The sequence below is a fragment of the Agelaius phoeniceus genome, chromosome 3 (genome assembly GCF_051311805.1).
Source record: "Agelaius phoeniceus isolate bAgePho1 chromosome 3, bAgePho1.hap1, whole genome shotgun sequence".
Classification (NCBI taxonomy): Eukaryota; Metazoa; Chordata; class Aves; order Passeriformes; family Icteridae; genus Agelaius; species Agelaius phoeniceus.
The window spans coordinates 83,011,501-83,037,900 of NC_135267.1; the positions used below are offsets into that span (position 1 = coordinate 83,011,501).

The 26,400-nt window shown below is 35.6% G+C and overlaps 1 protein-coding gene across 2 annotated transcripts in view; it reads left to right on the forward strand.

Annotated features, from left to right (window-relative positions):
* SMYD3 (SET and MYND domain containing 3) overlaps positions 1 to 26,400 on the forward strand; it is a 379,752-nt gene that overhangs the window by 52,191 nt on the left and 301,161 nt on the right. Inside the window, exons 4-5 of one of the 2 annotated variants that reach the window (XM_054629904.2) lie at positions 155 to 212; positions 4,470 to 4,606. In XM_054629904.2, coding sequence (XP_054485879.2) covers positions 155 to 212; positions 4,470 to 4,606 — 195 coding nt within the window. Of the gene's footprint in view, positions 1 to 154; positions 213 to 4,469; positions 4,607 to 22,272; positions 22,349 to 26,400 lie in introns of those variants that run through there. The other variant, XM_077175748.1, reaches the window with a different exon arrangement.

A 26,400-nucleotide genomic window follows, 5' to 3' on the forward strand; every position in this document is an offset into this window, starting at 1 on the left:
TAGGATAGTTTGTACAAAGTCCTGGATTTATGTTGATGCTGTTGGCCTTGCCTGATTATCTTGTGTGTTTATCACACGGAATAATCAGTCTTGTAGAGTGTTTGCAGGATAAAACATGCTATGTGAGTGTTAATTATCTGTTTTTCCTCTACAGCTCAGACAATCAGTATGCCCTTCTGAGAAACTCTACTCTTTTGCCGATCTTCAGTCAAGTAAGTAATTGCCAGCCAGATTTCAGGAAATACTTCCCAGGTCTGGCTTACGAAAAGGGCCATCTGATTTTCTTGCAGCTTGCCTTCTGAAGATTTGCTCTGTGGAGTAACAGAATCAAAGACAAAAACCTCTGTGGGAAAGAACAGTTATTTCAAAGATAAAAGGAAAAACATGCCTGTTGTCTTGAAGAAAAGCCTTCCTGATTTTTTTGCTTTAGTATTTTTATTTTTGCATTTTACAATGAACATCTTGCCTGCTCATTTTTTAGTTTACTAATTGTCTGCCTTACTACGTATAGTGTCAATATTTCTACATATATAGACAATAGTACATATTTTTTTACAATGAAGTTTTACTTTTTAATACTTATGTGCTATTACATAAAGCTTCAAAATAACCTCCAGGAATAGGACAGAAAGTTAAATTTAAAAGGGATATGTGTATGTTTTTCTTCTATGTGACCTTTCAATAGAGAAAAAAGATGAAATGATGCAGTTATTACTTTTGTGGCTTCACAAGTTTCAACTGCTTGGGTAGAAAAAGATGCTCATTACAATCTCTCAGCAGACCAAATGTTGAAATAGGAAACATTTGTCATATTTTGTGGCATCTTAAAGACTGAGGAAGAAATACATCCTTGGTTCATTTTTGCATGTTGTTTAAAGGGATTTTCTGGAGAGTAATGTGAATATTTTGATTACCTCAATGTTTTTAAGTATTATGCAGAGTTTTGGCTACAAACCAGCTTAATCAATTGATATAGTACCTGTATAAACACAAAAAATGCAACACAGTACTAATTTTACTTCCAAACACCCTGACATTCTGCTGCTTTCTCTCGAAATGCAAGGGCAAAAGACCTTAACATGGCAGCAAATTAAAATGGATAGATTTCAGTTATTTAAAACATAGGGATTTTCTGTAATGGATATTCTCAATTTGTGTAACAAAGGTTTATGGAAAACAGATACTTAAAATTACGTTAAAATGATGTAGACTATGGACTCCTATGCTTCATTACACTGCTGGGATCCAAAGAAAGAGTCTTTTACCAATGGCTGATTCTAGAGTGGTGCAGGAGGAACTGGACTGGAAGAGTCTCCCTTTAAAAATTAAACATTGATCACCTATACAGCAGTTGTCTCTAGTGTAGGCAAAGATTTTTTTGTAACTGATTGTTCCATACAAACAATCTCCTTCAGGAGATGATCTCAGCTTTCCTTGGCTTGACTGGAGACAGGGGGAATAGTGTGATAAGTTGTCTGGAAAGAAGCTTGGTGTTGGACGGGCCTGAGCTGCAATGGATAAGTGGTACAAAAGTCTGTAGAGTGGCCAGAAGCTTCTGCTAAAATTCTCATTCTGAAGGAAATGGTGATGTGGCCTGTGATACAGATGGGATGACTGTCCTCTCACTGATACAGAAATAACTGGTACATAGCCAGTTAGTTTAGGAGGAGACAAATGAGAGATCCACATGTAGTGTTTCATCTGTACTTAGTCTGAGTCTTAATAAAAAGTCCTGTGGAATCTTCTTAACTCCACAGCACCAAGTGTTTAGGACATTAACACATTAGCAGATCTTGATACTTCAGGCTGCAGTACAAATGGTCTATGCATAATCTTATGTAAAGGTTTTGGCTGACTCTTTGCTTGTGTTGTTTTCCTGGCTTCCTTGTTAGAGTGAATAGATGGTCTCTATGGTTTTAGAGTTAAAATAATCCAAAAGTGTTTTGGGTTGGTGTGGGAACTTGTAGTAGCTGTGATTTTTTTTTTTTGCTGCATCTGTATGCTCCAAAAGCTCCAGTTATTTCATAACAATTTCCCTGTTTGCTGCACAATTTTTGAATGGTGTTGATAAAGCTTTTGTTTCTTTGTGTACTTAGTGGAATCTATAGGAAAATCAGAAATGCATTTGCATTAGAGGCATGAGTATATAGGGGAAAAGATTTCTTTGAACAGAATCACATGAACTATGAATACAGGCTGCAATCTGAAACAAAAACATTTTCAGGAAGCATCTTTGTAATGGAAGATAATGTTTCAACACTAATCAGAAATGTGACAGAATTCTCATTGATATTCTTTTAATATTTTTTTGGGTCCCCCCCCCCACCACTTGTAATTCCAAAATATTTTATTTTTGAAAATTGTTATTGACATTATGCTGTCTCTTTTTGCTTTACATTATTACATTTCAACATTACTTTATACTGTTGGCTGATTTGTAGTGCAGGAGATATATAAACTGAATAGAAATGTATAGTTTTATTATACACTTTTTGAATAATTATCTGCTAAAAGATATAATACATGAAAAACCACAAAGCATGTGGAGGCATCCAGCCATTTATGAAGTTCTTTTCCAATCTCCATATTCCTTGAAATTCCTTTATATGTCCTAAACTCAGATTAAGTAGGAGGAGTCTCTGAGCATTGCTACTTTTGCTAGTTCTCATTTATCTTAAGACAATTTCTTCATTCCTTAGTTCTCTGGGCTATCTGTATGTTACAGCAATTCAGAAATCATCTCTGATTTTACTTACCAAGACTCAGTATCCTGAAAATAGTTTGTGTGCTGTATTATGGGGCAGATATTTTGCTACTTTACTTGTGTAAGAATCAGAGTTACATAACTAAATCCCCATGCCTTATTTAGAAATTTTTTCATAGGCCTTTGTTGCATTTTGTCTCCCACAGCAAGTTTCTTAAACAATTAAAAAAGTTCCTTAAAAACAAAATTTGAAAACGTACACAAATTTCATTTCATTTTGCTTTTGGCCTTTTTTTTTTAATGTGCTTGGAAAACCAGGTCTTGATCATTTTCCATTAAGGTTCCTGTGGGATTTTTTTTCTGGATCATTAACTCTGATGTCCTGGACAGATTCCAGTGTGGATAATTGCATTCTGCTTCCAACTCTATCAGTTCTCCCTGAAGTTCCAGTTGGTTTTGGTATTCATGTTCACATCTGTCCTAAGCTACAGTGTCCATTTGTAACATGCTCCTTATGTTTTCTCTTCTTTAGTCTAGGGTTGTTACATTTGCCAATAGTGAAACAAACCATGCCTTCCTCTCTTTGTTATAATACATTTTGTAATGTATTATACATAGTTTAAGGTAAATCACATGTTATCTTGAATAATTACATTTGAAGTAAAAAACATTTTTGTTTCCAAAGGGTTATTATATAAGAAATGCAAGCATGTGTTTATAATTTTTCTTCTATATTTTTTAAACTTGATTGTTTCAGTCATCTAAAAGTTTGTTGCTTCTCTTCAAGGCACAGTCCTCATAGATACTATATTTTTCTATACCAGGGATTTTCTGTACATTGTGAAATACATACATGTCTAGATTTCTAACATTTACATTTGTTCATGCTTACAACATCACCTGCACGCATCCACACTGTTAATTGCACTTGGGTAGTGCTGTGAGCATCTATAGATGTTTATGATAAAATTACAGTTCACCATTATGCAGAGATAGAATTGATTCATAGTGCATCATAAATCTCTGCCATTTGTTATAGACTGGTGCTTGAATATGTTCTGCTTCACATTCTCCATTTTGAACTAACTGGTAGGAAAAAGAAAGTGTGAAGCAGATAGTCAGGCAGTGAACTTGCTAGGGCAGCAGCAGTTTAATTTTTTTGAGTTGAGACCTGGTGCATGCATAATCACTTAATTAGAAAATGAGGCACTGTGATTCTATCTGAACAACATGAATAGTGGTGCTTTATAATAAAGTGATATGTACTTATTATTCTTTCATATTCATTGTTTACCATTTGCACTGTATGAAACTCCTTTTGTTCATAAATACTTTTCTGTTTCATCTGCTAGCATAAAGCGTTTCTGACACATGTATGGAGAACGCAATATAAAAGTATGTACTGCTGCATAAAGTTCCAAGCATATTTCTAATGCAGTTCATGTTACAAGCCCAGATGCCTGATTTTTGTATGTAATGTCTTACATCTGCTTACACATCTGCTTTATCTATTGGCTTTTGATCTTTAACTTGCTGTTGCATTCATATGATTTGGCAGTAGCAACCTGATAAACTCTACTGTGTGTTGATAGGTAACTGTCACAAAAAATGAGAAATGTCTGCCCTCTGTCAAAATTGCCCTCTGTCAAGATTAATTCCTGGACTGGAAATGTCTAGACTGTATAGCTGCCATTGGATGTTTTCAAAATGTTGGTGAAATGTTCTGTTTATGACATGGTCTACTTTTTTCCCCTTTCCCAATAAGACACTGAACGGTTAAGCGAAGAAATGAAGGATGGCCTCAGGCACCTTGCACAGACTTTGCAACTGTATTTGAAAACTGAGATCCAGGATGAGTCTCAACTGCCACCTGCAATTGACTTTTTTCAGATCTTCACAAAAGTAAGTGTTAAAATCTGGTTGCTTGACAACTCATAAATAATCTTTTCCTCGTGTTCACGATTTATTTCTGAGTGGGAGTTCAGTAGATATATCACACTGTGAATGTATGACAGAGTGGATTCAAACTATTTTTTTTATTCAGTCAGTATTTAAGCAGAAGTATAACTTTAATTGCAGCGCTTCAAAATTAAAGCAGTAGCCAGAGGATATTTTTTTCTTTTCCTTTTTTAAAATTATCATGTTAAAGTTGTTGGGTGAGAAAAAAAACCAAGAAAGTTCAAATATAATTCAGTCAATCAACCTCAGTAATTTTTTCACAGTAATGAAGAGCATATAACATCACTCTTCAGCCTAAAATTTTTCTGCAAAGTGAAATGTATTTGCAGATATCCTCCCATCCCACTTTGTCATTTAGAGGCATATGCTACTGTTTGTTATTGTACTGTATCCTACAAGCTGCTTTTTCTAGAGGCCTTGTGGATTATTTATTGGGAAAGGTGACATATAAAGTATTTAAAATTAGATTCCACAGTATGTAAAATGTCTATTGTGCTACTAACTAAATATTGTTGCTTTTGATGTAGATATTTTATTACTTTCAATTCAAGAAGCTAAACTCAAACAATGCTAGCAGAAATCTTTTATATGAAGAGTACTCAGAGTTTTAACTCCATTTATTTTTTTAAAATTTCTTATTGATTGATAAATTCTGCCATAAGATTTATCTTAACTTATTTGTGTTTTGGTTGTTTTAGTAAGTGTATTCTTATGAAGTAAGCCTAACTTTTTTTTTCTGCTATGAATAAAAGGAAGAGCCTCTTTGGGAGAAATTAAATAAAAATACTATAAATCATCTTTTTAACATTTAAAAGAAGTCTGTTTGCACAGTTAAAATTTTTTTTTTTCTTTTTGCTGTGGACAGGAGTAGGAGCAATTTAATCAACTGTGTTGTTTTTCTGGATTTTTTTATTTCTGATTAGACTGCTGTGATGTAAAGTTGCAATTTTACTTGAAAAATCACACAGTCTGAAATAAACCCAGTCAAAAGGGTACATAGATAAAACCCTTTAGGTACTACCTTGTCTCCACTCAAGCTGTTTTATTGTCTTGTGTTGGCAGCCTGGTTTGGCCTGAGCTTTGTCAGATGCAATTCACATGAAACATGCACATTGTGTTATCTGATGTAGAACTGTGCAGAGTTTGTGCAGCTGAAGATAAAACTGATTATCAGAAGATCATTGCCTACTCAGTTTGAACTGAATTGCAGCTTGTAAGAAGTTCTTTCCAAATGTTTTTGCCTTCTACATAATAATAAGCTTAAGATGGGGAATGGCCATGTGGCATTACAGAAACAGTGTGATGAGTACTAAACACATTGGAACAGTGATGAAGAAAGTGCAGAAGATTTTTAATTTTTTTATGTACACACATGCACAAGCATGTGCACATATGTGCACCTCCTCTCCGCTCCCATGTAATTTACCAAGGTGGTGTAAGTGCCCATCAAGGGCAGAGTGAAAGCCAAGACTTCCCAGCTCCATATTTTAACTGGAGAGCTGGGAATGCTCCTGTTAATGACAACATTTGCCTTACTGTATCTTTGGTGTCACAAAGATATTTTTTATATGTTGACTGTCAATTTTTCCCCACTGTATTGAATGTAGTGCAAGGTGCTGAGTTTTTAAGGTTTTTTTTTGTTGTTGTTGTTTTTTTTTTAAATTTTTTTTTTTTGTTTGGAGTTTTTTTGTCCATTAAACTAGGACTCATTTCCTTCTTTTGCTGGTTTTGCTTAGTCTGTGTGATAGTCTGCTCTGGAAAAATGGAGAGCTAATTATATAGACCTGTCATGTGTACACATACTTGATATCATTAATACTAAAAAGATCTGGCAGAAGGGATAGGAGAATCTGACTGGACAGGTGAGTGGTTGGGAGAAAACAGCCATGTGCTTTGCATGAGTAAAATTAGTATCTTGTTCAGAGTTCAGTCAAGCACAACTGTCAAGCTTTTTGTAAGACCTTGTTGTCACTCTCTAATTTTCCATGTGGCATTTTACAGCTTTCCTAATTTGGTTGTCAAACAAGTTTGTTATGAGTGTGATAATGTATTAAAATATTAATTTGGTACTTCCCCATCCCTAGGCAGGTAGCAGCAGATGTTTTCTGCCATTCCCATGGAATGTTCTTTGAAAGATAAGCTGGATGTCCATCCAAGTGTTTTTTTTTTTAAAGCTGAGTAGGGATGCTTATTCTCAGCAGGTAAAATTTAGGACTTGGGAACTGTAAAGTCTCTGGTAAGACTTTTGCAGTCTCTTCTCTGTAGTATAACTCCAAAGAAGACCAGCTGTGATGACTTCCCTCTGTGGTCAATAGAATAAAGAAATAATACAGATACATAACTTCAATATATAATCTTGTTTTCCCAATCACTTCCAACATTCCTTTCAAGTTCAGTAGGAGCTTATTCGAACATTGAACTTTTTTGGATCAGTTCTTTCATTGCATGCCACAAAAAGATCCAGTCAAAGGTCATTTTTTATTCTGTTTGATGCTGGATTCTCAAGAAGGAAAATAAACAGACTGCCAGACAAAAGAGAAAAATTATCCTGTGGTGAGGTGACTATATTCCAGATGGTTCTTGGAAAATCTCCAGCCTGCTTTAGGTCAAAAGAGCTTCTCGGAAGCTCTTTTAAACAGTCCTCCTTCTCTGCTGTCCACTGCTCTTGTCTTTGTGAAAATTAATTATAGTTTTATTCACTTGCTTGTGATGCTTAATAGGCAGAGAGTCCCCCTGAGCGCGCTATTGTAGAAACTTCCCACTGAAAATCAAAGGAAATTTTCACGTTTCTTTCCACGGGGGCAGAATTTCACCCCAATGTATTTGTAGTTTGCATGAGATCAGTGGCAAATACCAGCTGTACTGGATGGGAAGGTGTTTCAGAAGGGTTATGCACCTATCTTTCTGACAGTGTTGCCCTGTTCTTACTAGACAATTTGCTTTTGTACCAACTGTCCTTTGAGCTGGAGTTGAATTTTCTCATTTTTGTTATCTGATCACTTTTTGCAAGCTTCAGTTTATTTAACGTGCCATTTATCAAGGTTGTGACTGTTTTAAAATTCTGATCCTCAGTATTAAACAGAATTATCTGCAGCTAATTACGTGGTAAGGCTTTAACTCCACTGAGACATTTTCTAATGTCAAGATAAATTTTTGACAGTGTGGTTTTATGGTTTAATGATGTTTCCATAACCTTGAGATAAAATCAGTCCTTGCTTTTTATTCTTCAGCTTTTACTTACATGTTTGAGGAGGTGGCCTAGTGTCCTTTGAGACATTTAATGGATGCAGGATAAAGAATTAAATTTTTGTATACATTTATGGTTCTTTTAATACGAGCAGACAGAACCATGTGAACCTCTTTAAGACATTGAATAAACTCTGTACATATCATAAACCTGTGAGTGACTCTACTGACAGGAATCAGGCCAAAGATGACTTCTTTTAGACTAAATATAGGCTTGGCATTTTACATAGAGGTACAACTACTCATTCTGTGTCAGAATTCACTTTTTGTGCATTTTGAAACACAAGTTTGAACATTTATTTACCAATTAATGAGAAATAAAAGAGATTCTGATGTGTGCTAGTATGATAGCCATTTTAAAGATCTCCTAGTTTCAGGTCCTCACATTTATAAGAACAGTAAAGTATAAGCCACCTCTGCCTTAACTAGCAGTAAGATTAAATCCAGTGACAGTGAATGAACTGCTACAAGCAGACTTCTAGGGCAGTTTAGTAAACTTAATCCAGAAATGTATTGGAAAGATGTTTTCTAGAGGATGTTTTGATGAAAATGTTCATAAACTTTTTGGGAAAGGATGCTGGATTGAAGATTTTAGGGAACCCCATATGATGCCATTTTGGTTTTTGCCTTTTTTTACCTTTTATATATTCTCTGTATTTTTCACACATATGTTTGTAGCTCTGTAGTCTATTGTATTGATGGCTAGTTTTCCCTGTAATTTTCCATGGCCTTTTCCTAAGCAGAAGGACAAAACAAATTCCAGAGCTCCAAGCCCTGGGAGGTAGAAGGCCCCAGTGCTTTCTTGGTTCTACCTGGGAACCAAAGCCAAGAACAACCCTTCAAGATGCATTCTCATGGACAAAGCACAACTAGTGCTGAAGGGGGAGCTCCAGAGAAGGGGCTTGACCTGGAGGGGAAATTGAGTCACCACTTGTCCTCCTAATTGGTGCTTTTTATCAATTATGCTGCTTTCATAAAACCTATGAATATGTATTCATCCCTGTGGAGGTGGGCTTTTGTGGACATCTTTCCATGACTGCCCCTAGAGGCCTCCATTAAAGATCCTCTTTATTGCTTTCTTACTAAAATTATCCCTGGTTTCATTTCCAAGTTGGGAAAAATGCAACAAAAGAACAGAGATGATACCCTGAAACAGCAGTCTCCCAAACTCTTCTGTTGTGCAAAATTTCATTTTCTGGACAGTATTTTAACCACTTGTGGGATGACAGGAAGTAGACAAAGAATTTTTAGCTTTATGAAATTTTCAATCTTTCCTACAGTTCCAATCTGGACACCTTTTTGATATGATCAGATTCTACCTTGAAAGTAGGTGTGCTGCATTCTTTTAGTTCACTGGAGAGGTCACACACTTGTATATGTGGGAGGTGAGTAGTCCTCTTAATGCGTGTGGTGGATGTGCTGCTCACCACTATCTTCTCAGGTGCTGTTCTACTCTTTCCTTTTTAGTCAGTGTAGAATTGACACAGATCAAAGAATAAGAACATGTCTGAATGACTGTGGAGCTGTAAGTCTAGCATAATGGAAAAAGAAGTATCTCTATGTATTAGAAACATGTGTGCAATTTTAATATGTCAGATAAATTTATTTTCATCTCACTTTTTTGAGGTTTGTGATATTGACATAAGAGTAAAGAAGAATGCAAGTTTGATGCTGTAGCCCGGTCTCTGTGCCCACAAAAAGTTTTAACCAGAAGGCCAATTGTCTGTTTAGGCTGTTGGTGTGTAGTTGGTTTTGTTTTAAACTTAAGAAGTAGTAAGGAGGCTCTATAAAGTGCAGAGGTACATCCCTCAAGAGGCAAAGAGTCCTAGTCTCTTTAAAATCCTTTGTTTATTTATCCTATCAAAATTTAGATATTTTCACTGGTTCTTCTGTCTTTTCTGTACTTACTTTTTTTCCCACTCAATGCTTTGAAAGAATTTCTTTTCAACATAAGAAGTATTACTACCAAATAAAAAGAAATCTCACTGTTAAAAGGATTTTGGTATGGATCTGCATAGGCAGAAGAGAGCCAGGAGTTGAGCAGTGTCATTTGGCCTTTGTAAAGCCTGAATACTAAATTATGGTAATTTATTTGTGTGTTGTTTTATGGGCAAGTTGAAGGAGATATTTAATGATGTGACTGATAAAGTGTGTTTCATCTTCACATTGCTCCTTCAGATCTTACAGGCTCAGTGCTCTCTGGGTAGACCTTGGAATACAAGATACATCTGCCTGGTCAAGATATTCTTAAGTAATGCTTTCAGTAGGTTACTTTTACTTAGGATTCACTGGTTAACTTAATTTATGGAATCAGGGAAATTAAAATCAATTTGTATCAAGAAAGTAAAAAGAAGTATTAGGATAAAGTTATGAGCAGGTTAAGAACTGTTAAAGACATACAGGTGAAGGTTGCTTTCTGATGCTAGACTTGCTAATCTAATTTACTCTGGATGCACTTGTTCAGTTTCCCTGTGATTGGGAAGCTGTGAAGTTTTTTTTCCTGGAGGCAGGAAGAAAAGCAAGTGCATGTTTAATCCATCATTATTCTTTGTGTAATTCAAAGCTAATGTACATTGCTTCCCTGTCTCATGGTAAATTGAAGACCAGTACTGACAAATTTACTTTTAGTCATGGCCCGGGAAACTATTTTGCAAACACCTTTTAATTTTGATAGTTCTTTTTATTATAAATGCCAAAGTCTTATAAATTATAGGAATACCTGAAACAACATTGGTTAAGCTTAGGTGCTTAACATACATTTGTGTTTGTTAATATTTTTGACCATTTTAGAGTTGTAAGAATATATTCCTGCTCATCAAGCTATATCAGAACCTTTTTCTCTGGCTGTTGCCATCATTAAGTCTACTGCATGAGATTTGTGATTATCTTTTTACCTATAGTGCTATTGATTTAGTTGATAAGGTTTTGTTTGGTGGGAATATGGACAAAGGAGTATGGACTCAGCATTTGTCTGTGCTTGTGGTTTTAAGCTATTGAAAACTTCACACAACTGTGAAGAACTGACTTGCAATCATTAGAAATACAGTGTTAGTTAATGCCAAAATATTCCAGGAGAAATTTTCTTTACTCTTTTTCCAGTGTACTCCACAGGAACATAACAGAAGTCATTCTGATAGTTGTTCATAGTTGTACTGAGAAAACATGAATGATCACTTGCCTAACATGTATTGTTGATTCTGAGTTGCTGTCTTATCTAGCAAGAGGGGAATAAACTAAGATCAGCCTCTGCAGTACACAAACTCAAAGGAAATTGGTAAAGCTAAATGTATTAGGAGAAAACTAAGCAGTAGTTTGTGCTTCAATCCTGCTGCTCTTGAGAGCATAGGAATATGTAGAAAATCTGAAGTTCACCTTTTTTTAAATTTAAATTGGTCTGTGGTTTCAACATGTCTGTTAAATGGCAATAATGCTTTTCACTTGTATAGTGCTTCCAATAAGCCTCAAGAAGAACTTGAATAAGATTTAGCAACAATTCTTTATAGTTTTCTTGTTTACCAGACAAGTATTTGTAAGAAAACTAAGGCTAATAGAAGGTGTTCCTATAGCTGCCTTTTCATGAGAGTTCTGTAGGGCAGTCAGAACCAAACCACATCTGTCCTACCACACAGTGTAGCAGTCACAGTCTGCTGCTTGTTTCTACAATGGAACAATAAACAAGTGTAAAGACAACTGGAAGATGCACAGTTGTTTTTAAGAGCCTACATCTTAAGTGGTATCTTTTGAATTTTGCAGAAATAGTACTATACTGCAGCTAGGATTTGAATTGTATTTCTCATTATGTTTGTTTTAGCTCAGTGTTGTTGCTTGAAATTAAGATTGCAGAGAAAGTGGTAACCACCATGCATCAGCTTTAGCAGCAATAGTGTAAATAGAGATTAGAGGAAAATGAGTAAATGTTTTAATAAAATAGGAAGAAATATTGCAGCAATACTCTAGAATAAGGGTGATTGAAACATTCTGATAAGACTCCTCTCTCTTTACTTTGCCAAATGAAAGTTTAGTCCCTACAGGAAGTTATTTTTGTCTAAGGTGATTATTCAGGTTTAGTGATTTTTCTGGTATTTCCTCATTGAATTATAATTTTGGGAGATAATCTTCTGTAGCAATTATCTTAATTTTCAGTCACAGTAGTTACCTTGAAGACCAAAAGGATATTATACCAGACCATGAAACAAGGCTTCAACCATTCTATCAGATTTTAAATTAAAGTGCATGATCACAATTAAAATGTAAGCTTTTGCTAACAAAGCTTGTTACAAGTGAAAGTAAAACTATAAGACTTCAGTAATTCAAATTGAACTTATGATATAATTGGGGTCCCCTCATTCAGTTGTATGTACCATCTGTTTTACAAACTGTATAACAAGTGCTAGGTGTAGAAACTTGGGTAGAAGGGTTTTAAAGTGAGAATATATTACAAGGAGTGGATGGGTAGAATTTGTAATAATTTGGTTTTGTGTCATAGGAAAGTAGGCTTTTTTCTTGAAGAGTAAAGGGAAGCAGAAAGACTAATTTTAAAGGAAGTTAATTCAGCACAAATTGAAAAGCATAAACTGATAGAAAGTTGCTGACTGGAGCTAGCCAGCATGGGGGTATGCTTCATGTTCACTTGATGCTTCTTCTATTGGGCTAAGCTGAAAGTAATGAGATAGCAGAAAACAGTTTAGAGATATAAATTGCAGGGTAGTGTAGGCTATTTTGCAACAGTTTGGTTTTTAAACATTTATTTATTTATTTTCTAATTTTTTTAGATTTTATATTTTAGTGTAGAACTGTAAAGGACCCAGGTAGCCAGGACGTTAATTACCTTTAATTTGCCTAATTATGCTCAGAGCATATCCTCAAAACACACTTCTAAAAAAATGAGTGGTCTCTACATGTGATATACATCAGTCTGTTGTCTGTTTTCTGACACCCTTATGGAAATGAACTGGAAGCAGTAATGATAAAAAGCTTTAGTGGTTGTAGCAATTGGAGTACATGCAAAAAAATGTGTGGGGTGAGGTACCTTTATGTTTAGGAAAAGCCAGCATGAAACAAGGTCATGGAGATGTTTAATAAAGATCTAAGTAAATGAAAACCATTTACATCCTCTACCAGCAATTTTAAAAGCCTCTAATTGAGGAGAATAAGCCTGATACCTGTTTATAATGCTTTTGGCAGCAAAGTGGTCTGTCCTTATCTTTAGGATGACCTGCAGTGGGGTTGCTTAAAGCATTTTTGTTAGTTTGTTTTGGCTGTGGCAGAGCTAGGAATTTATGTGGAAGGATTATTAATCAGCTCTAAGACTTGTTCAACATGTTTAATAGATGAAAAGGCACAAAACTATTTTTCTTCCAGAATGACATCGTCGTAGATTGATAATCAGTTGAAAAATACCATGCTCTTGGAATACAGGATGGGGAACCATGTATTTGTGGTGCTATTGTTGACTTCCTATATTCTGAGCTGCTTCAGAGTCTCTCTGAAAATGAGGATAATAGCTGTCCAAGGAATGCTGTAGAACAAATAGCTGTTACAGCTGAAGTACCAATTGAGGGTGCAACAAGTTCTATCTCATGTAGGCATTTCAGTGGGTGTCAATTAAATGATACCTACCTACATGGAATTCAGTCCTGAAAAGTGTGTTCTCTCTCTATTCCCCAATATACAAGTATATCTTTTTGCTTTAACAGTAATTGTGGTGTGTCATGTTCTATTTCATTGAAACTACTCCTAAGTTTGTTGTAGACACAAGATGGATAAAGAAACAATTAGACCATGGCCCTGGCTCAATGTCATGATTGAACTGATCCTGTATTTTAGTATGGGTGAGCAGCTGTCACAACGTGGTTGTAGCACAGCTGCACTCTTGGCTGGCCTGAGATCACTTAGCTTGTGCAATGGCAACCTGGAGCTGACAAAGGCTGTCTCAAATAGCTTCATGACAGTACATGACAGTGCTTATGGATGTTCTGTGATAGTGGCTGGCAGCAGATCATGCAAGCAAGGTGCGAGAACTGGATGGTTTGTCATACCTTTCTGGCTTGCTTCTCCTTACACACCTACACTGGAAGTTTTCCCATACTGTCCCCAGGTAAGTCAGATGTAGATTGACTGGCAGAGGCAGATCAAGGAATATTCCCTTCAGGAGATCATCTAATTTGCCTTAGTGATTTAATTTTTTTCCTCCTCCGTTCCTCCTGATTGTATAAATGTTGACTAGACTTTTTTCATGTCTGTAATCACCAATAAATTGCATTTCTTCTTGCAGATCCTTTGAAAATATAGGCACATTTTGAAATTTTAAATGTATTCATTGAAATGTGTCCCTAATGTCATAGATATTGCAGATAATGGATTTCAGCTTATCTCCCTTTTGAATTTAAAGTAATTGTGAGCTGTTATTAAAGTTTTTATAATCACTTTTGGAAGTCTGGCAGTATTTTTCTAGTTTAAAATAGAAATCTGCAGTATTAAAGCTTTCTTCCTTCTCACATTCCACAAGAATATTCTTCAGTGTGTCAACAAACCTTGTGCTTTGCCTGTACTCACAAAATTAAAATTCATCTTCTTTCTTCTTCTATTACCATCAAGGGCAAGTTTCCATTCAACTTTCAGAGGAAAGTGGATTGGATGCCCAGTCTTTGAAGGGTATTTTTAGCATCACAAAGTTATTGAAGTCAGAGTTTCATCATGTAAATAGATAGGATGTGGTGAATTGTTGTTCCTAGTCAAGATAGAAATGGTGAAGTGCTTACCTACTGCTTTGTCAACATCCATTCAGTGTTGTGGGTGAAAATTACTTTGCTTGTTTGGGTCTTTAGTCTGGGAAGATAGTAAAGAAGAGTGCACGTTGTCTGTGACATCAGTGTTTTCTGCTATGCAGAAATTATGTAGACTAAGTAATGCTGACATGTTTCTCATTTTTTTAGTAATTTCAGCCTTTAAGTTTGTTCTCAAATTAAAAAATCAGCATTTTAAACAGCAGCTTACACAGTGTGCATTTGTGCTCTTTAATCTTCTGAAAGAATCATGTTTGCTTTTGTACTTTATGAGTAAAATTCCATGACCTGACTGATTGTGAGAAGCTGTTGCAATAGCATAGAATTGCTAGTTTTACTTTTAAACTTCCAACTTTTTTTTGTATTTTTATATTTTTGGGGTTTCTTTTAGCCTGAGACAATATCCATCATCCTGATAATTTAAATGGCATAAATCTGAACCTAGGTTTTATAATTAGTGTTGCATGTATTGACTACTTTTTTGCCTATTAAAAAGTGAAGTACAGTCTGTAGTTTTATAAAAAATTATATACTAGTGAAGAAGCAGCTTGTGAGAATATGATGATAGTGTTGGAATTTTCCTAGTGGATTTGGACCAATGACAGATATGAGTCCGACATAATTTGCTGCCCTAATTATACAAGATCCTTGTTTCTCATTCCATAGCGCTTTTTTTCTCCATTAAACTATCATTTTAGACATATCAGACAGTCAGATGGTAATTTCTAATGTAAGTTCCAGTTCATTTGATTGGAAAGCCATAGTTCTGAAAAGCTCCAGTGATAAAGTTTAGTGCAGTACTTCATCAGTTTGCCCCCATTCTGTCAGCTTACTGAGGACCAAAATCTGTCCAATTACCTGAATGATGTACCTAGGCTGACTGCAGAGCTGAGTGATGGCAGGAATGACCAAGAAAGAGAATTCAGCTTGTTGTCTTACCATCCCTGTACCTCATAGTTAAATCAGGAATAAGTGCATTTAACCATCTCCTATAAAAACAATATTCCTGAAATGAATTAACAGTGGCTGCTGAGAATCACAATAAGATTTGTAGCATCATCTTCAGCATGAGTGAACCACAAGGTATAAAAAATAGAAGCAATTTGGGTTAATTGTGTTAACTGTGGTTTTGAAAAATACCTTTTCCTGGTTAACTTTAACTTTGCACAGTTACAAAAAAACCTACTTGACTTAATGATGATGTTAATGGATATGCTTCCTATATATTGTTGAACTGTCTTTGTAATATCTTGTCATGGCAAAAATTAGAGAATATAAGAAGGTGTAAACAAAAAGTACTCAGTGACAGCAGGATGTTGTACAACATTAATGGTTCTTATTGCAAGCTTTCATCTTGGAAGCAGCTGTATTTAGGTAGAGTTCTGATGTCTCACAATGGCCCTGGAAGTTGCTGGTAGTATCAGTAGATAACAAATCATAGTGCATTCTCTTGGGTTAGGGCTAAAAGTGAATCTGTATCTGGGCACAAGTCCAGAGAGATGATAAATCTCCATAACCACACAAATTGTGTAAATACAGAAATACACTGTATTAAATAAGTAGAGATGTGTCTGGTAGCTTTGTGTTCTGGAAGAAACTGTGATCCATTGGAAGAGATCTGCTAGAAAAGCAAACTGAAAGAGCTGGAGTATCCACAGCAGTAGGAGGTTTTTGACCATGAAGTAGCCTATTGTTTGGGAGAAGAGTAAGTATATACACATCTACTTTCCAAGCATGGTGCTGCCAGCTGCATTTCTTTGAAGTTTTTATCTTCAAATCAAGGAATTGCACTACAGGCAACAGAATAAATAAAATGTGTGCTGGCAACACTGTCCATGATATAAGCAAACTGAGCAGCCCAGTTTAGTAGATCCAAAATTGTACGACTTGTAGTAACTCTTTTTACTACTATCTAATTGTTGTAGATTCACAAGAAATTACATTTGCAAATTTAATTTTCTGTTCATTCAATTTCTCGATGAGATGGATGAGAGCAATGTGAAGACTCATAAGAAAGGCACAGAAAGATAAAAACAAGCCTGCTTATAAGGGAATGTGGTGTTTTCCAGTTAGGTCTGAGACAACATTTGAGCACCATTGTTTGTCAGAGCATCTTTTGGTGTTTTTTGGGGACAAACGTACAGGTATTTCTAGATATTTAAGTGAATGTGCCTAAGTATGAGAAATGGAGGTGATGAGAGGCTCCTACTAATTTTTGTAGTTTATCATATTCTATATTGGTTATTTTGCTAGCATTAGCCTGTACACATCGGGGAAGTGGCAAGTTGTGAATATATGTCACTATATGGTTTTAATCACACTGATACCCCTTTGACTGGAGCTCTGTTTTCAGTGTGCAGTTTGGGGAGATTTCTCTGGACTCCATTTTTGCATTGCTGTGGTGGAGGGGAGGAATGGTGCATAGGCAGAAATAAGATGAAGCTTGTTGCATCCAGCTTGTTGGATCAAACAAGCACATAAAACAGTAATTTGTATTTAACTATTGCTCTTCTCCTCAACTATTTTACTCCAAAGTTCTCACAGTCAGCTTTCCAAGATGTGAAGGTAGGAGTGTGTTACATGCTGTCATTCAATGGCAATTGATATTTACTTGAGCTAGGATTAAGTAGGGAATGCTTGATTGTCTGATGATAATTCTGTAATTAATATTCTTAGTGATTGGAAGTCTCATTGGGTCTCATGAAATGATTTTTTTACATGTAGCAATATGAATTAAGGTGTGTATTTGCAGCTTGGCAAGTTTTCTCCTGGTGTCTCATCTTTCCAGTGGGTAGCTCTTGTACATCTTCTGCCATTTCAGTGGGGAACTGTTAGTTGTTTTAGTTCTTTATGGCAGAAAGAACTCTTTTAGACCAACAAAATTTTCTTACTTGTTATGGTGCTACTACTAGCAAATGGGAAACTCTGAGTCCCGCTTTTTAGAATCAAAATTGCACAGAGAATCTGGAGTACCTTCAAGAGGGAGGGCAGATGACTCTTCTAACTCATGACAGCAAATGATTTTGATTAAATACAAGTAATGATCAATTGTGGAATTTAGAATAGTGAGGGAAAGTGACTTTGATTTATTGTTCCAAGTAAAGCTGAGTTCTTAGGAAAAAGGATATGGTCAAAGATCTGGCCATGGGATCCTCCACTTGGTCTTTTTGAAAACTAACTAACTCTTTTAAATAGTCAATTTTGCTTTCCTTTCACTAACACTGATTTTGTAACTGGGTCTGTGTGAAAGAAAATCAAGAGATTTTATATGCAGAATGCCTGAAAGGTTTTTAAGGCTGAAAGATAATTTTGCAGTGATGGTGATCTACTTTTGTGGTCCAGATTGAAGATCTGTATGGGGTTTATGTGTATATATATGCTGTTTGATCTGGGTGTCCATTCTGACCCTGTGACCTTGTGTTTAGCCTTGTGTGTTGAGATGTGAGTAGATTGAGAGTCCCATCATTAATTTAATGGAATCTGGGACAAGATGTCAATGTACTCATTGCTTCTTAAGAGCAATCAGGGGAAAAAAACTTGAATTTTTCCCACGCTGATTTGTTGCCAGAAGCTGCCTGCATCTGCTCACATGTCATTCTGTCTTGGTAAATCAATCTGCCTCCACATATCCATCTTAGCTCTCCTGTGTTCTGGGAGATGTTATGTTGGAATTATGATCAGCACAATGTATGTTCAGTGTGAAAAGTACACCATGGAATAATAACACTAACAGCATTGCACATGCTGTTTTGCTGTAGGTTAGGGAGAATTAATTAGCACTGCTATTATTAAAGTGTTACTAATTAATGTTGTGCTGTAGTCATATGCTGTAAAAAGTTTTCAATAATCTGTTCAATAAGCTGTTTCACATATGTAACAGACATATGTTGTTATGCAAAAGAAAGGTAACTGAAATCAGGATTGCCTGGGGTTTTATTGATGTAGATGCATTTTCTAGGGAAAATGATACTCAAGTCTTATAGATCACACAAGACTTCTGTATGTGTAGGTTCTACAGAAGGGGACATGATAGTCTATGATCTTTGAAACCCTGAGAGAAGACCTTTAATGAAGCTTGACTTCATGCCAGAATACTTTGAAATCAGTTTGAAAATATTATTGATGTGTTTATTATAAGTTGAGGCACTCAGCATCGTAAAGGAATGCTGGAGTACTTTGGAACTTAGGATGAAAACCACTTTAGAAGTATTTCCCAAGAAAACACTCTTGCTCTTTGATGCTTCCATATGGCTCTGGCAAATGTTTTGCTCCTTTATTTAAACTGGCAGGGAACCTGTAATTAAAGTATAGAAAGATGCACTGGAAATAAAAAATCATGTCTTTACTTTGAGAATTCAGCTGGATTTTCTAGCTATAGGGATATTTTTATTTGTAGAAAAGTAAGACATGCTTGGAAATGCAGAAGGCTGCTTTGATGCTCTCTTGAGACATCTGTCCTTGATTAGCTGCTTGAACCAGTGATGTTGTGTGTTTGTGCCTGGTTGCCAGGGAAGCCATCATTGATAGCTTCTTTTGAGAAAGGAAAAGCAGCAGATGAAAATGTACTCATTTGCTGCTTCATTTGAGGCTGAAACATTCCCCAAATTAACCCTTGCACATTTCAGTTTTTGAGGGCTTTGTCGTTCTATGACTGAATAATTGGGAAATAAATTTGAAGGCTTATATGCAAAAGCATAAGGCGTAGAAAGTACACTGTAAATTAAAAATATTGAGCCATGGTTCATCCATTCACAACTATCATGTGATTTAAAAGATACCCTTTAAACAGCATTTGATTGTGCAGTTGTTTGTATTAATGGGCTTCACCCAGGAAAACTGACTTCAGATGTATTCCTTGTAGTTGGTGAGTTCGAAGGAGGAATTACCGTTTATATCTTCCAATGTGAGACAAATTCCTTGTCTGATGTCTAGGAGTTTAAGCTTCAACATCTGTTGCCAGCAGCCTGTCTAACCTAAATAGCTTTTGGATTGCACCAAAATACTTTGAATAAAATAGTTTTAATAAATGGGTGCTTTTGGGCATTTCTGAAATTTCCTCAGTTATGAGGAACTGTCAGTGCCTGAATTGAAAAAGATTGTTAGATTTAAATACAAATAAGAATTTTTATTTTTTACTTATTTCCAAGCAATTTTAATGCCAGTGACAGTGAAACACATAATTAAGTTTCTTGAAGTAATTTTGATAGTTTTCCAGCAGTTGTGTCTTCCACTCATGTAGAGCCAGGGCTAGGATAACAATACTGAGATTCTTTGAGGGGTGCATTTATTACAGAGGAATTCCTAAGGACTTCAAATCAATGTTGGTTTTTTTTCCCTAACTGAAATGCACCATCTTCACAGAAAAGAAGAGCCATAGTGATGTTTTAAACTTCATGAACAGCTTTAGTATTGCTGTTCTTTTAGGAAAGGTCTGTGTTTCTCTTTGGTTCTGAATGACTTTCTCATTGGTCTGTTGGAATGGGCCTGGTAATGCCACACTTGCAGAACTGCATCCTGTGGAAATTTCTGGCTGCAGGAGAGCATTGTTGCTAGCAGAGCATGTCAGTAGGCAGGGGAATCTCCTACAGGCTAGGGAGATTTAAAGAGAGCAGAAGAGGCAATCCAAAGGTCATTCAAACAGGGTTTTTTTAATATGATGCAAAATAAAATAAAGAAGACATTTCATTGCAGTGTTTATTTTTTCTTCTTGCAGTGTTACTGGATTAACAGAAAATCCATAAAGTAAACAATATTAGTGTTATTTGTAACTGCTGTCTACATTTTGGATAATGCTACTCTATGTGTGTCAAAAAACCAGTGCATGGAGATAAAACAAGAATATAAGAAATAATCAATTTATTTTAAGCATGATTTGCTATCCCCCTGCTGCTTTTGTGAAGACAGTAGTTGTATTCACACATGACATGATGTAAAAATTTTCAGCAAAATCCTTCATGAATTTTATGGTTGCAGTGGAGTTATTTCTGCTCTTTAATAGTATGTTGCAGATGTGATGTAAGATTTAATGGGACTCTTTTTTCTTATAATTGAAAAAGTGTAATTGCCTTTGGTGGAAGCTGAGCTAGAAAACAGGAAATGCTGATCATGTGTGACATGATCTGGGATGGAATTGCTTGAGTTTTTATTTCTTTTGACATTTATCTGAAATTTCCTTTTTTAAGCAGTAGAAAACATGGGGAAGAATAATCTCAATGCATCTTTATTATAATTGGTATTTCTGTGTAGGCTCAGCTTTGTTAGGAAAACTAGTTGTGACTGCTGGAGGATAATTGCAGGGTTGGGATTGCCCTGGGAAAGCCAGATGCAGTAGGTTTCTGTGCATGAACTAAAAGCTGCCAGACTTTTTGGCTTTCTTTAAAGGGATGTTGTTGTTGATAGTGGTTTTTTGTTTTTGACTAAACGCAATCCATTTTGATAGATTAGTTTTCAAACTCATTTGTCTCTATTAAAAAGGGGCTATATCAAGCTTTTGCAGGCCAGTTTGGACTGTTTAGAATAACATGACTGGTGTTTAAGTGTGGTCTTCAGAAACTGCTTTGTTAACAAAGGCTGTTTGTTCCTGTTTTCTTACTAAACAGTTTGAAAAGGGTAGAACTAGTTCACATCAAAGCTCTGGTTTGTCTAACAGCCTGTTACCATCAAATAAGTTAAGCTGAACTAGGTTGGTGTATTGTGAATTATATATTGAATCCTATTAATGTAATGATTGGCTTTTTTTAAAAAATACTTTTATAGTTTAAAAGATTGGTATTTCCTGAACCTTGAACCTGAAAAAAATAAGCTCTTGTATGTTTGACTCAACTCCTTTTTTTCCTTTCTATTTAAATACAGAAAATAGTAACTGCTCTTAAGGTGAGAGTAGAAAACCAAGAAACTGCTTGACCTGATTAGAGGAAAGAAGCAAGAAAGGCAGAAGTAAGGGGTTGGGTGGCCTTTTCCTATTCTCCCAGTTAGCTTCAGGTTGGGAGATATCAGATCAATGAAAAAAGGGCCAGTGTTCCAGTGGCATTTTATGTAGCATTTCATAGTAAACAAGCTTTGGATCTTATGGCAAACGGCTTTAATGAAGCCTTTTAAAAAAGGATTATAACACCTAGTGTTTTAAATTTTGAGATTTTCACTGGTTGTTTGTTGCTATACCAAGCAGACAAAGAGATTTATGAGACTCTGATCTATGTTCTATGATGCTATAGAACATTTTTACCAAATTAAAAATACTTTGGATTGGCATGGTACAGAATAAATGGCGATTGATCCTCACTTTCCCTGTTGTAGATAAGAAGATACAGGAAAAGCCAGAGGGGAGTGGGGGGAGAGAGAGAGAAGGAGCAGAAAAGGACAAGTAAAGGTTTTCATTTAGTGATTTTTATTTATTTTTGGTCCATATGCATTGGATCCAAGATTCTGGGTAGCTACAGACAAGTTTTGAGTTGGCAGGTTTGCCTTGACAGCTGTTACTTTGGACTTTGGAATATTCTCCCTCATCAGTGGTACCATCTGGCTGCTCTGACATGATATTTCTACTTCATCAGTCTCTGGTAAGTTGGGTGGAACTGCAGGAGCTGTTTCATCCTGTGTTTCTAATGCTGTGTTTCTGTAGTAGTGTTATCTGTAAGAAGTCAGAGATCAAAAGGTAAGGCCTGAGGGGAGAAGGTAACATCAGATTTGTCATGTCTTAGACTAGTGTGACTGCTGGTCTGCTGATTTGAAAAACAAGTCACTGTCAGTTTTAAAATGAATACAGCCTTTGGCTCAGGAAATTCCTCAAGGAGAGGTTGGTGGGTACTGGGATGTGTATATTGGTGGAAAAATCCCTCTCTCTCTGTGTATTTAGTACCCATTTTCACAAAGAATCTGGTGTGAGCTGGTCAGAAACATTTTATTGTGCTTGCCCATCCACATTTGTTTAGACCTGGAAAGCTGTCCTTAAATGATGATTTGTTAATCCTGTTTATCAAAAGTAACCTGATGATCTGTGAGCCTGTCACTGGAATTCCCTATGTCAACTCACATTCCTAAAACTAAGAATTAAAACTCCCTAACAGAGGAAAATTAAATCCTCTGTGTTTCAAATGCACAGAAATCTTTTAAATCGATAACTGTACTAAACAGGATGGCTATAAAATGGGGTATGGAATTGGAGCAATCTCTGTGAATCTTAAACCTTATAATGTGCACTGCTCATTTTTGTGTGTTTCTTTGCTGTCTTCCATACCATGTGAAAATGGTTTAATTGCTGTAAATTCAGATAGCTTTGCTGATTGCAGTGGAGAGCATTGGGATCTGCAGCTCTGTACTTTCCAGAAACAAACTATAATGGTTGCTAGCAAGGAGGCAATAATGATTAATAATGTGGATTTTATGGTCAATAGGTGGAAATGATCTGCATTTGATTTTTATGTGAGAAACAAATAAATTATTTTTGTCCTTTCACAGGAATCATGTACATGCCTGCAACATAAAGCAGGTTTTTAGATGAGAATATAGAGCTGTTGATTAAAATAGAAGCAGTAATATTTATAAACAAGTGAATAATACATAACACCAGTCTGTATTTTTGCTGTTCTTTTTTTAGTATATTTAATATTAAAAATGTGTTGCAGGAGTTTATTTTTTGGTTTTGTTTTAGTTATTTTTAATATTTGCTTTCTTTTAATTCCACAATATCTTTTTCTCACCATAAAGATGATCAATCAATAAATAAAATAAAAGGTTCAGTGTGCATCAGTTATTTTCCACTTTGCCCTGATGATAATGTCACTGTCAAATACAGAATATTCTTAATAAAGACAATATAGGGGTGGAAATCAAATCTTACCAAATCTTAACTGATTTAGTCTGTAGAAAAGGTGTCACAGGGTGGATCTGAGTGGCATGTTAGTCTCTTCCAAGTAACAAGTGGCAGGACAAGAGGAAACAGCCTCATGTGAAGGAAGGGCTTGGTTGTATATTAAGAATTTTCTTTTTGTTGAAAGAATTGTCAAGCATTAGAATTGCCTGCCCTATTAGGCAGCCTATTCTAATAGGCTGCTGGAGTCCCCATCCCTGGAGGTGTTTAAACTATGGGTAAATCTGGCACTTAAGGACTTGGCAGTGCTGGGTTTATGGATGGACTTGATTTTCCATGTCTTTTCCAGCCTAAATGAATCTGTGACTCTATGACCTTATGGAAAATAGATCCTTGATAAACTATTTATAAGGCTTTATTGTTGAGTTTACATGTTTGGTGGAGAAAGATAGTATTGCTATTATAGTTTTATCTTTTTTATAAATTGTATCTTTTTGGTAATATAAATGAAGAAAAAAATATATCACAGGCTAACTAAAAGCCTTGCAGAATTTTACAGTTATCACAGCATTCATTGAAAATGAGAATATTCCCTTTCTTTTTTCATATTTGACTCACAGGGGTAGATTCTTGACCTTGTGCTATTCAATACTTTAGTGAGAGTCTTTGTAGGTGGTTATCATTTTATTCATTTGCCCAAGCACTAACAAATGACTAGGCTGAACTACAGCTGTTTGGTAAGACATTGGGATGAACCTGAACTTTTTATTTCAGTACAACAATATTTATTCCATTGTATCGTTACCCTGTGAATTGGATCTTCACTTGGCCAAAACCACTGTATTATTCTTACTGTAAGAGAAATTGTTTATAGGTGTAGAGTGACAAACTTCTGGGGATTTTTAAGAGTCAGAACTAAAGCCTTCATTATTCTATTTCTGTGATGAAAGAGAGATAAGCTATTTTTATTTATTAAAAGTTGAAGAAAACAAAAAGAATTATTTAAACTAATCAGTGTGTGGAAAACATTGTCTTCTGTTTTAAAAGCTAGTATGGCAGATAGTATTTTTCTCCCTCCATCCAACAGATTACCAGTAGTGTGTCTTACTAGAGTTGTTTTCATTATGCTTGGATGACTTTTCATGTGACTTTATTTGAGTTTGACAATGCTTTTGTTACTTTTCTCTATAAAAAAACATAGAGGTCAGAAGCTGTATGCTACTTACTCTGAAGCTGAAGTTTTAACTTACTAGCTTCTTCAGAAAGATTTGGGAATGTTGTGCTCACTTGATAATTCTTTACCAAAATGTCACAGCAGAAGTAGCTGGGACACACTCCTTAAATTGTTCTCTAGAATTTAAAGATTTTAGTTTAGATGCAGGTGAAAGGAGTGGCTATTGATGAGAAGCAAAGTTGGGGGGTGTGTGTGTGTACTTGTTTTCAGCTTTCACTCCATCATAGCATGTGTTCCTGGAGGGAGAGTAGGAGGTGTGGTCTCATACAGTGAGGAACTGGAAACAAATATTTCTGTGGGGTTTATAGTCAGAGAAATACTATGGATGGTCTTGATCTAGACCCTGCTTTTGCAATGATGAAACATTATAGTAATAAGATTTTCCCCCATGCATAATTTCATTGAACCCCTTCAGATAGGACTAGTTACTTACTTACCTGCATGACTAGATAAGACTGTTGTCTCTACAATGTTTTATTTGGAATTAAGTCAAATGTTCTCTTTCAGTAAGTAACAAAACAGCTAAATTGCTTTAAAATCTTTATGTAGCTTATTTTCCAGTTATTGTGGTAGCAAGTCTTAGATTTGTGCAAATGTAAGCCTATTGTATTAGGAAGTCACAAAATGGAGTGATAAATGGATATTCAATAATTATACAAAAGCTTATTGCAAATCTTAGCCTCATAGAAGGAATATGCAGAATTTCTCAGTAGACTCGAGACTGTCAGAGGGAGATACAGCAAGGTCAAAAAATAAAGTGTCCTCATTTTTTTGTGGCCTACTGACAGAATTAATGCTGAGGTCATATTTGGAGATAAGTAATTTTTGATGTTCTTACTGATAATCAAATTGTCTGAGAAAATTCTTTGTGTTATCATAAATCTATGTCTTTGCAGTCATTTTATGCAGGTGATTTTAAAAAGATTTTTTTAACCTGATAGAAATGGAAATGTTTCCTAGAAATGAGAAGGAAACTTCAATGAGGAATATATGGGTTTATTCTCTTTAAAATCTAACTGGCAAAATTGTGGACACATCTTGAAAAATAAGCTGCATCTTCATATCACATTCCAAGGAAAATCTTGACCTTCTCACTCAATGATGCTTAAATAATTTTCATAATTAAGTCCTGCAGCCAGTATTCTCCATGTGAGGAGAAAAACTGCAAGCTTGGTCTATTAAAGTTGGCAGGCTTTGCCTTCTGGTGAGTGAGCTCTGGAATCAAGGATTTTTCATAGAAAACACCTGAAAATGTATGTTTTTTCTTCAAAGATTATTAGAATGCTAGCTGGATGTTTGCTGGTAAACAAATGGTGCCCTGTGTAGAACTTTAAACAGTAACTGCCATCTGAAAAACAATATATAGCTAGAGGCCAATCTACAGGCAAGCTGTGTTATTTTCTCAGCATCTAGCAGAGTTAAACAAACAGCTGTTTTCTGCACTGCCTCCAGCTTTTAGCTGGCCTTGTGTGGTCTGGCTGGATTATGTTACAGTAATCTGGTCCTGATGTGACAGTCTTTGGTAAACATAGCAATGAGCATAACTGGAACTGTCTTTTCTTACATATTTCTTTACAGGAACAGAAGAGACAAAAAAGTAGTACTTACTTATGACTCTCCATTTGAATAGGAGTTTCTCAAGAATTAATGAGACCCTTAGGTG